This window comes from Rhinolophus ferrumequinum, chromosome 13 (genome assembly GCF_004115265.2).
Source record: "Rhinolophus ferrumequinum isolate MPI-CBG mRhiFer1 chromosome 13, mRhiFer1_v1.p, whole genome shotgun sequence".
Lineage (NCBI taxonomy): Eukaryota > Metazoa > Chordata > Mammalia > Chiroptera > Rhinolophidae > Rhinolophus > Rhinolophus ferrumequinum.
The window spans coordinates 7,655,771-7,667,839 of record NC_046296.1 but is presented as its reverse complement, the minus strand read 5'-3'; the positions used below and the strand labels follow the sequence as shown (position 1 = coordinate 7,667,839).

General features: G+C 38.8%; 1 protein-coding gene across 4 annotated transcripts in view; it reads left to right on the top strand.

The window, feature by feature from the left end:
- The first annotated feature begins 694 nt into the window (after nt 1-694).
- SMYD1 (SET and MYND domain containing 1) overlaps nt 695-12,069 on the top strand; it is a 52,083-nt gene continuing 40,708 nt past the window's right edge. For 2 of the 4 annotated variants that reach the window (XM_033125652.1, XM_033125653.1), the window contains exons 1-3: nt 695-828; nt 3,690-3,947; nt 7,075-7,286. In XM_033125652.1, coding sequence (XP_032981543.1) covers nt 7,150-7,286 — 137 coding nt within the window. In that variant the 5' untranslated portion in view covers nt 695-828; nt 3,690-3,947; nt 7,075-7,149. Of the gene's footprint in view, nt 829-3,689; nt 3,948-7,046; nt 7,287-12,069 lie in introns of those variants that run through there. The other 2 variants (XM_033125654.1, XM_033125651.1) reach the window with 2 other exon arrangements.

Sequence of the window (12,069 nt, the reverse complement as noted above, 5' to 3'; positions counted from 1 at the left end):
GCCTTTGCCCCTCGTTCCTAGAAGCCCGTACGCCGAACCATCGGAGGGTAAGACAATGGTCTTACCTGGGGCCTCTCACCTTTCTGAGAGTGAATCTAAAACCAACTAAGAAAAACAAACAAAAGGCTGGAATCTGGATTTTACCGCCAGAGCATCTGAAAAATACATCATCTCCTGCTTTATTTTGCTTTCCTTTGCTAAGGCCTTTAGTACAGAGTAGATTAAGCAAAATCCTTGGTTATGATATGCTGTCATCAATGGTCCATAAATGACACCTCTGTTAATATATCCATATATGGATATATACACACACACACACACACATAAATACACAAACGCGAATCTCATCATCTTATTCCCCACCTCCCAAAAACATCACTACCCTGGTTTGTAGTCATCATTTCCTTACATATATATCTTTATCACATATAGGTGAAGCTAAAAAAAAGTTTAGATTGTCTTTGAATTTCTTAAGGTTTATATCGTTATGCAGTACAATGGGACTTGTTTCACTCAACATTTTGAGGTTCCTCCAAGCTGTGGAATATAAAACTTATCTATTCATTTCATTACTGTATAATATTCTACCCTACTGATGGGCATGCCTCCTGGTACACTGTGTAAGTTACTCTTGGGTATCCTTGTCTGTCACAGCGCCATTGCCTAATTTTAGGTTCTCCTCATCTTTTGTGAGAACCATGACAATATCTACCTAACTGATATCCTTCCTCTGACTTCACCACTCCAAACTACTATTCAAATTACTGCCAAAGGGTTCTATCTAGAAGTTGTTACTGGCTCCGCATTGTCTGATGGGAGAAGTCAAACGTGAGTACCACTGGACTTCTGTGTCCCTCCCTGATCTCATTTCCTACCTATTGCTCTCACGTCCCCACCCTGCTTTCACTTTATGATCCAGCAATGCTAAACCTTTACTGATTCCTGTAAATACCAAGCTATTGCATAACTCAACTTATTGTATATGCTGCTCCCTCTTCCTGGAGTGCCCTCTCCCTACTTCCTAATGAACTCCTTCCCTCAGAAGTAAATACGATCCTGAATTCAGTATTTCTCATTCCCATGCATTTCTTTATACTTTTACTACTTACGTATGTATCCCTAGGTAAAATGAAGTATCGCTTTGCATAATTTAAAACTTTACATGAATGTTATTATACATAGGATTCCAAAAAAATGTATACACATTTTAAGGAAGGAAAAAACTATTAAAATTGTAATAATATATATGGATAACAAAAGATGAATACAAGTCACGTTTGACTCCTGCAATTACAAGAGGTGCTCAAAGTGGTCACCATCAGCGTCCAGACACTTCTGATTATGGTGAACTACTGCTTGAGCAACATTGACCAAAGTGTCCACTTGTATACATTTTTTGGCACCCCAGGTATATACTGTTTATTCCTTTGCAATTTGCTTTTGTCACCATTTTTTTTTATATTAATGTATGCTGAAATGTGAGGTTTTAACTCGTTCAGTTTTATGGTTCTATAACATACCACTGTATGAATATACTATGAGCTGTCTGCTCTCCTATCGATAGACACTGAGCTTGTTCCCCATTTTTGCTTTTATGGACGGTATTGCTCTAACATTCTTGTGTCGTCTTCTTGTGCATGTATGTGAGAGTTTCTCTGAGATTTATACTTAGGAGATGCTGCTACTTTTCAACTAGGAGGCCTTGATAATACCCACCTCAAAGGGTGTTGTGAAAGCATACGCAGTATTGTAAGTAAAGGACAATTTCAAGCATTCGAACGGTTATTGTTGCTGTTAGAATAGCATTGAAATGTATATGAAATACTAGGACATAAAAGGCAATAGTTTGGTCCCAGAACGATAAACATCAGTATACTACCTGGGTTTCTATAGTTCCCTCCATACACAACAGATTGTAGTTGTCTGCACATGTCATGCTGGTTCTTTACCTTCACATCTCTGCTCATGCTGCTGTGGTCCTTGGGCCTGAAATGATCTCCTCCAGTTCTGCTTCTCCTCCTCCCTACTTATCTTCTCTGGCCACGTCTCTGAAGCCTTCCCTGGATACACTTTCCCTTTTGACTCCTCTGTCTCTTTCAGCATCTTCATATGCTCTTCCCTCATCCTCTCTAAATGGTCAATGTCTTGAAGACAGGGCCTATATTTTATTCATCTTGTATCAGGACACTCACTGAGCATAGTGCCTGATACATGTGCTGATAAATTCATGGGGAATGAGTGAATTTAGGAATTTTGGGAGGAAAGCAATTGGCAGCTAAGAATTTCTTGGAGCCAAAGTTAGAAAGCCGGAAATAAGCATGCTATTTTAGTAAGAACACAGAGACCAGAGAGAGTGTGAAGTTTTGTCAATGATGTAATTATACAGATATAATGGACTATTAAATAGGGAACACACTACTGTCATCCTGGAATGTGAGTGCTAGATATGCATAAGAACTTTTTCTTAGATCTTGGCTGGAAGTGATTTTGAAATGAATGGGTGAATCAGCCAGTGAATGCATGTGGAAGCAGTGAGCTCCTCCTGGCATATTTAACATTGTGAGGCATGAAGCTATTATAATGAAGCAGGGGTTGGCAAATGTTTTCTGTAAAGGGCCATGTAGAAAATATTTTTATCTTTGTGGGCCATATGATCTTTGTTGCAAATATTCAACTCTGCTGTTGTAGTGTGAAGAAAGCCATAGAAAATATGTAAACAAGTGAGTGTGACTGTTTTCTAATAAGATTTTATTTATGGTCACTGGAATTTGAATTTCATATAATTTTCAAGTGTCACAAAACATTCTTCTTTTGATTCCCCACCCCCACCCCCAGCCATTAAAGAAGTTGTTGAACCCTGGCCTAAATGAACGTTAGCTCCATGTACAAAGGAAGTCACAACGAATGATAAAAGGCTGTTGTTCTCTTACTAAATCAGACCTTAAAAAAGATTTAAAATCTTGCAGCTTTCTTGATTTGCCACTAGATGGTGGTCTCTGCAGGTATGGGGATCAGCCAGTGGGTCTTTTAATAGAGGGGATTGAGTTTTTGCAGGGTATGGTAGGTAGGTGAGCTGCTGTGGTATTAATACAGGCACACAAACTGTGGTTCAAAACTTATCACAAACCATTACTCTGGGTTTCATTTACGTTTCTACCTCCCACTTAATTTGTACATATTCCCCGAATTGCAACATATCTAACTGAAAGGAATGCAATCTGTCTTTCAAGGCCTCTGAGATTATTTGCTCAAAAGACTCAAAACAATACTATGAATATGTACAGGCTGTGGTCAAAGATTTGGGGCTGCAGTGTGGAATTTGGGAATATATTCTATCCAAGATTCCGGTAAACAAGTGGAGCTAATTGTGAGAGGATACTTGAAGCCCATGTCTAGTCTTGTGATAACGCTCCCAAACAGCCCCTACTCTTGGACTCTTCATGTCACCTTCTTCTACTCTTGAGGTGCACGACTGGGGACCTGGCATTACCCTTCCTTAGCATATCCTGCAAAAGTTGCCTCACAAGACAAGGGATGTTGGTATTAGTTATCAGGCTGTTGGCTGGTAATGGGGAAAGGGACATTCCTGCTATATTGCATATCAACACAAATCTTATGTAAAATTTTTTTTTGCTCATCTGTCCTTGTTGTCTCCCATCTCCAGTTTTTTTTTTTTTTTTCTCCCACAGGAATCCAAACCTTTCTAAATGGTCCTGGCTCTCCCCACAATACGCCAGCTGCACCTCACAATCATTGTGACAAACAAAAGTTACCCCCACACTTCTAAGATGCCCCCGAAGTGGTGGAACTTGCCTCCGTTGAAAATGGCTTATCTTCTAGATCTTGGACAGAGACACGGTATTTCTTGGGAAGCAAGGGACACCCTGACGCAGTGAAGAATCTTTGCCCATCCTGCACAACCACAAATATCCAGGTGCTCATTTCAGGTAGGTGAAAGCCCTGTTTATAATTATCTGAGTCTAGGACTCTGTTTTATATTTAATTATAGAGTAGTTTTTGTTAAGTTTTAAAATACACTAAATTTTCCAGGAACACAACTTCTTGTTAACTAAAGGAAGATTATACTTTCTTTCGTTTGGGACTTGACTAAAAGTCATTCAGCATTTCAGAAAATCGTGTTACAAACAATGCCCTATGTGGTATTTGTGTCCCCAAAATCAACCTACATTTTTAGCTCTCACTATCACAGTAATTCTACTTAGGAGCAAACATCTAACTTTATCATGTTTTCTAGTGTCGTTGTACCCAAGCATATACACAGTGAGCACATCGTGATATATTTAATTTTCTGTGAATACATATTATTTTATTATAAGATAACTTCACTCTATTTCTCCCTTATTAGGTTAGGTTAGTGTTTTAGTTCATTTGGGTGGTAATAACAAAATACCACAGACTGGGTAGCTTATAAACAACAGAAATTTATTTCTCACAGTTCTGGAAGGTGGAAGTCCTAGATCAGGTGCCAGCATGGTCTGGTGAAGGCCTTTTCTGGGTTGCAGACTTCTCGCTGTGTCCTCACATGGTGGAAGAGAAGGACCTGGGGATCTCTTTGAAGCCTCTTTTATTAGGCACTACTCCCATCCTTATAATTTAAGCACCGTCCAAAGGCCCCACCTACTAATATCATCTTTGGGGGTGAGGATTTCAACATAAGAATTTGGGGGGAGACACAAATATTCAGACCATTGGAATTAGTAATTTATGATTTTTTAGGTGTGAGTTAGTAAATTATGTATGAATTTCATTTTGGAGTGGCAAAAGAGATGTTCTATAATATTTACTATAATGAGAGTTAAGTATAATACTTAACGTGTTAGTTTCCTGTTGCTGCTGTAACACATTGGCGCAAACTTAGTGGCTTAAAATAACACAAATTTATTATCTTGCAGTTTGGCCCCTTCCTCCATCTTCAAAGCCAGCAATATAGTATCTCTAAATGTCTCTCTGACTCTGACCCTGTGCTTTCATTGTCACATCTTCTTCTCTGACGGTGACACCCTATCTTCATCTTACATGGATTCTTGTGATTCCATTGGGCCCACTGAGATAACCCAGGATAATCTTCCTCTCTCAAGATCCTTAATTTAGTCACATTTGCAAAGTCCCTTTTGCCATGTAAGGTAATGTATTCACAGATCTGGGGATATGGACGTGGACATCTTTGGGGGGGGGCATTATCCTGTCTATAATACTTTAATAATAGAATACTTGTTCTGATAAGGTTGAAACTCACAGACAGAACTAAAGCACTGGGCTTAATGCTCCTTCTCTTTCTGTTCTGAGGGCAGGTAGATTTTGTCCTTGACCTTGGCTTAGGGTGAACCTGTTCCAGGGGCACAGTGACTAGAGAACCACCTAATCCTTGCTAGGCTGAGGGAAGGTTCTGGTTGTTGCAAAGCCCTGAGTTGCCAGGCAATGTGTGTCTAAGCATTTATATGAAGCTAACCTGGATTGAAGAATTACTTTTTAATCTTTTTTTTCCCCCTTGGAAGCACGTGATGTTTACTTTTTTGGGCACCCAACTTTAAATGTCTTCAGTTGTTTTCTGGATAGTCACTGAGGTATTCTCTAGCTCCAGGGGCTATGTGTTCTGACCTATAAATCGGGATATATGGTTCCAAGATTCAAAGGAGTTTTAGGAGATGCAATTTGGTCGAAAACACATGAGAATTTCTAGCACATCTTGATAGTTTTGGGAAGATAATGTGACAGAAAAAATAAAATAAAATAAAATAAAATAAAATAAAATAAAGTAAAATACCTATCTTTTTTTCAGTTGCAGTTGACATTCAATATTATTGTATATTAGTTTCAGGTGTACAGCATAGTGGTTAGACATTTATATAATTTATGCAGTGATCCCCCGATTAGTCTAGTACCCAGCTGGCCCTATACATAGTTATTGCAATGAGTTCTTTATGAAGTATCAAGCGTTGTGCTATATCCTATATACATATTATCTCATTTAACACTCACGACAATCCAGAGAGGTAGAAACTATCACCCTGTTTTACGGGTTCTATCTTAAAGTCATAGTGGTAGGCTCAGAATTCAAATGCAGATCTATCTGACTCAGAAGCTAGTGCTTGAGAATCACTACAGTCACAGAGATCCAGAACACAGAGTTCCCTAAATAGATGCATGCCCAAAACTAAAAATATTACATGGAAGATAAGCTATAGCCCGAGATCTGCAAGTGTCTTTCTTTTCAACCTGTGTGAGAGTTGGTATTTAGTTCACTGGAGATGTTAGAATTGTCCCTCCAATGTCTTCACTCCTGGGTAAGAACATAGTTCATTGGTATTTTCCTGGCAGTAAACACATGTTAAAAGGGAGATTTGATAGAAAGATAGAAATGAGGGTTTTTATTTTCAAGGCCTGCCTCCTCTCATTATACAGCCTGCACCCAACACACATGCATTATCAGGGAACTCCCAGACCTCCATGCCCTGGTGGTGTGCTGTGGGAACCCCAGGTAATACTGGAGAAGAGGGATAGCCCTTGGAGCTAAATATACTGTTATGTATATGCCAAAGGGGTAGTTTAGTATCTGCCATCCACTTTTAGCTTTCTGAAAACAGTCCAGTCTGGGGGAAGAAGTAGGGGGACAGGGGCCATCTCACTCAAGAAAGTGTAAGCCTGACTGACATAGGGCCCCAGAGCAGCAGGCGTCACTTCTCCTCTTGGACCTTTTCAGCTGTCTACTTTGGATTGACAGAGGCATCTGGCTGCTAAAAATACCCTAGTGACCAAGTGCTCCCTATTCTAACTAAAGCTGAGCACAACTGCCATCCGAGACTGAGCTTCTTGCAAGGAACTTTTCAAGTTTTCAGGCCCAATCCCAGAGCCACACCAGTCCATGGTCATTTTCTGCTCTGTCAGTTTTGCTGGGTGATGAATGACACCCCACCCACATTACTGTCTTCTTGCTTGCCCATCCCTGCCTCCAGGAAAAGTGGCGGAGGGCGAGCTGAGGGCACAGGGGTGAGAGGGGGTAGGGAAGGGGAGGTGGCTTGTCCATTTATAGTCTTGCTCTTTGGGATACTGAAGGTGCTGAAATAGCAGCAATGACAAGAGACTTGGCTCCGTGCTAAGTATCTGCAGTGCTGCCTGAAAGACTGTGAGATGACAATAGGGAGAATGGAGAATGTGGAGGTCTTCACTTCTGAAGGCAAAGGCAGGAGTCTGAAGGCCACGAAGGAGTTCTGGGCTGCGGACGTTATATTTGCTGAGCGAGCTTATTCTGCAGTTGTTTTTGACAGGTATGAAGTGTGCGGAGTTGCCTTCCTTTTTCCTGTTGGTTTGGCTGGTGCCAGACTCAAAAAAATTCTTTGCTCTCAAAATCATCAGAAAAGGGATAAAATCCATGTGATTATTTTTAACAAAATGGCATTTCCATCAGCTGTTTTCTGACATGTCTTTTTCTGCAAAGAGACATTGCCAATGTGATTTGCTGTGGTCCCTACGAGGGTTGTAAAAGTAAGCAAAGGCTTTGGGGCACTTGCTCACAACACCAGTGAACTTGGGTTAGTGGATGTACTGGGTGTGGGAAGGGCGGAGGGAAAGGAGTGGAAAAGTGGGTGTGGTGCTGTAAAACACTTTCTTACAGAAGGCTCCATGTTTTTAGTTTCTTGGATATAAGAAATGTAGAGGATTAAATAATTGATGAGACTTAAAAAAAGGAATTGAAAATACACAAGCAACACTGGAATGCACTTAAATTTGAAAAATCAGAATATTACTAACGAAGGTGGAATCCATTTTTACCTTTCACCTCCCTAATCTCAGTCACCTCTGTCTTTCCCTAGAGGTAATCCCGGTTATGATTTTAATGTGTTTCCTTCTAGAATGTTCTTGACTATTACATACGTATATCTGCACTTATCAAAAGGTACAGCTGTCTGGTTTGTCTGTTTTTTTTTTTTTTTTTTACAGAAATACTATCATTCTTCAGATGTCATTCTAGAACTTGCTGTTTTCACTGAACATGCTTTTGTTATTTATTCTTATGGGAGTTATAAGTCTATAGATACTTCTTTTAAATATCAAATATCTATTTATCTTACCCACATGTAGATATATCTATGTTGATTCATATGCTATATGAATCACCAATTTTTTTCTTTTGAACCACCAATTTTAACTGTTGTAAATATTCCACCCTATAAATATGTGACATTTTATTTATCCACTCACCTATTAAAATACATTTGTGGTTTCCAGTTTTTGATAAAAACAAACATTTCTGCAATTAAAATCCTTGATTATGTCCACTTGTACACATGTCTGATTATTCTCTATGATATATGGCTAGAAGAGGAATTGCTGTGCCATTGGGTTTGCTGTTTTCAGTTTTAATAGACTCTCCAAAGTGAAGCTATTAAATTTACATTCCCATTTCCCCACAACTCTGTCCATATTTAACTGCAACATTTTTAAAGTAGTGCTAAATCTTTATTTTAAAAAGCCTACACGGTGATTAAATCATAACAATATTCTCAGAGCCCAAATTTGGTGACCTTCCTAAGTTTTATGTGATCTGAATCATGATGGCCTCTGATAATCTAGGCTTTGTGGCTGGCTCACTGTACTGATGGGCACTGCTCTTCAGAGATAATTTGATAATAGTTGATTATGAAGAAATTCTCCTTTCTTCCTGCTGACCCAGACCTTCAGGGCAAAGACAGTGAATGGGGCATACAGCTGACTACCACCTGAAGAATATAAGGGGGCTTAGGTGACACAAGTAGATCTTCAGAGGGAGCTCGTTCTGCTTTATTAATTCACGTGTGTGTGTGTGTGTGTGTGTGTGTGTGTGTGTGTGTGTGTTGGGGATAGAGGTAAGTGTAGTTAAGGAGTCAGTTGGACTCGGAATTAAGACATAAAAAGCTAGAAACACAAGAACTCTGAATAAGGATCTTGGCGCTGCCATCTTGCCTTGTCTAGGACACCTCCGTTGGTGCCTCCAATTCCCCAAAGGCAATACAGCCAATCGGTTTCCTTTTCAAGAATATTTTGAGTTGAGTGAGTTTTCCTTCCATTATGAAAGTAAAACTTAGGAAGAAAAAAATGTATGTTTACATGACGATAACCACTCTTTAACATTGTGGGCTGTTTCCTCCCAGCTTATTTAAAACAGAAGTTTCATTTGTTTGTATAACACAGCTGTAATCTTATATAAACTTATGTTTTTTTCATTTAATAATTTAATTGTCTTTTGTATTGCTATACATTCTTCATAAACATAGTGTTTAATGGCTGCCTGCTATCCTACCACTCATTTATGACTGCACATTTAAGTTATTTACATGTTTTTGTTACTATAAAGAATGCATCATTCATTTGAAGTACTAACAACAAAAACAACCTTATTGTACTTTGCAGATAAACTGCTACATAAAATATTATTATTATTACAATAGTGATAAGAATTAGGATGATTGGGGTAAATGATCTTTAAGTGATTAAAAAAAAATCTAAGAGATAATTTTTAAAGGTGATTTGCCCAAACTTGTCACTGCAAAAGTGAGGGTGTACTCTTTCTTTGGGTATGCCTGAGACAGCCTGGACAGGTGTCAAAGGAAAACTTTGTCCTTCTGACCTCACTCTCATTTTAGGCTCCTGATGAGACTGTGCCACTGTAGATGAGAAACCTGACTGAGGAGGTAGGACAGGGTCATTCACAAAAGTCATTCTATAAAATAAAAGAGACATGTTCCAATCCATGTGTTAACCTAAAAACAAAAGGCCAAAGAGAGACAACTAGCATTTATTTGAGATGGAAAAAATAAAAAATAAAAAATAACCATTTGGGACACACTGATTCAGGCAGAAACCCAAATAGTGTTCCAATTAGGAGACAAAGACGGGGTATTATAAGAAAGGGAAGGGAAACAATTACATCACTAGAAGGAAGGCATTTCTATTGGTGCAGATAAGCTAACAGTGATGCTAATTCTAAAGAATGTTTTTAATTTACAGTTCAGTAGTCATAATATCTGCTTTCTTATTATCTTTGCAAACAGTTCTTTGGGATATAATGTTTCTTTAGGTCTAGTCCAAAGGTTATTTTGCCCTGTTTTAATATTCCAAAGATTTGAGGACTAAGATGAGCAAGGCAGTTCCTATGGGATGGCAGGTCCAACTCCAGCTCAGTTTATTTTTTACACATGATATTGCAAGCCAGGCTTACTTAATTCATTTAGTTCAAATGGGATGAGAAGATAAATGGCTTTAGTCTTAAGAGTGCAAGGACTTCAGCAAGTAGATCAGATCCTTACCTTTTGTCTGCTCGGTCTTGAAAGGACTCTTCCAGCCTTCTGAAGTAGAACCTCCATCTTTTCCAAAAAGTCAATTAGTTGGTTAACCCAGTTGAACCACAGACTGAGATCCAGGGGCACAATTTTTCACAATACGAATAAAATTGCACCATTATCCTCATCATAATTGTCATTATCTTCAAACAATACTCATAGGCAATAGATACATGGCCAAATTGGAATAGATTCAAAATTGACCAGGTGAAGGAATTTGAAGCATGTATTACAGTAATATCAGAGAACTGCTCCTAATAGCCGTCTACAAATAATGACTGTCATTTGTAAGAAAGAGAATTCTGAACTATTTTTTAATTGACAGAAGGGTGAGAACCAGGCATCTTAAGCAGAAATTACAGAGTCATATTTCAAGTGACAATGGGGATGAGGAGGTGTGGGGAAATGCTAGTCAGAGCTCAGGCCATTTAAGAATTAAGTAGGCCTTGGACACCCTTACCTTTAGAGGCACCACCTCACAATATGTCAAAATGTAGTTTTTGCTTATCATTTCTGAATAGATTTTTATAACTTTGCTTTTGAAATTGTTATTTCCATTTTGCATTTTTGTTTTTAAAAATTTTGGGAACCATTAAAATGTATCAGTCCCAAAGCTTTTCCTGGGCCACCTACAAGCTTTTAGTCCCTTGACACCGAGCCTCTATGAGTAGAACAGCCTGATGAGTAGAACAGGCCTGTCAGTGCTGTCTGGAGATGGAAAGGGAGACCTCCAAGATTGTGTATTTCCTTGTGACAACCTGGCAGAGATGATGTATGCACAGAGTCAAACAATAGAGAAGAATTAAGTCAGATGACTAAAGATCTCTTGCAGCCTGAGATTCTAGTTGCATGATATATTCTATGTGAAAAAGATTCCAGTGCAGCAAGAGAAGAGTGCAAGGCTAGTATAGGAATGGAGCTTGTTCTGATTATTATTTTATTTTAGCGTCAAATACAAGAAATGTCACAGGAATGGTGCTTGTGGGCAGTCCTAGGAGCCAAAGATACTATTAGGCTATTCCTTTTAACAGTCCCAGACATCTTGAGTTAGAGTGTATCTAGCCTATAGATTCCTAACTTGGGTCCATGGATCCTTAACTAAGGAAATACCTATAATTGGAGGATCGTAGTTTATATGGATACGCATGCATGCTTTTTATTTCTGGGGAGAAAGTCCATGGCTTTCATCACTTTCAAAATCACTTTCAACCCAGAAGAAGATTGAAACCTGTTGAATTTATTCAATCCTCTCTTACAGATTGGGAAACTGAGGCTTCGTGAAGTGAAGGGCCTTTCCCGGTCACACAGGGGTTACTCTTCTGGGGCAGGACAGTCTTCTGGGATTTTCTCCAGTCATCATCTCTCACTACCCACCCCACACGTCATTCTAGAATTGCCTACTTAATTTTCTTTTGTTCTTGTCAGTCCAATTAACAATATTTAATCTTAATAAAAGAAAGCATACCCATCCATCAATTTTAGAAGAATCAAAGTCTTGTTCTGGGACCTGAGAATGGTTAGATCCAGAAACTCCTACGTAAAACACAGGAATATACATGTGATTACATAATTAAAAAAAAGTGCTTGTAATAGCAATACAATATACTAGTTTCCTGCTGTTCCTGTAACAAATTACCACAAATTTTAGTGGCTTGAACAACACAAACTAATTATCTTTCAACTTCTGGAGATCAGAGATCTCAAATGAGTCCTTAGGACTAGGTTTCCTTGG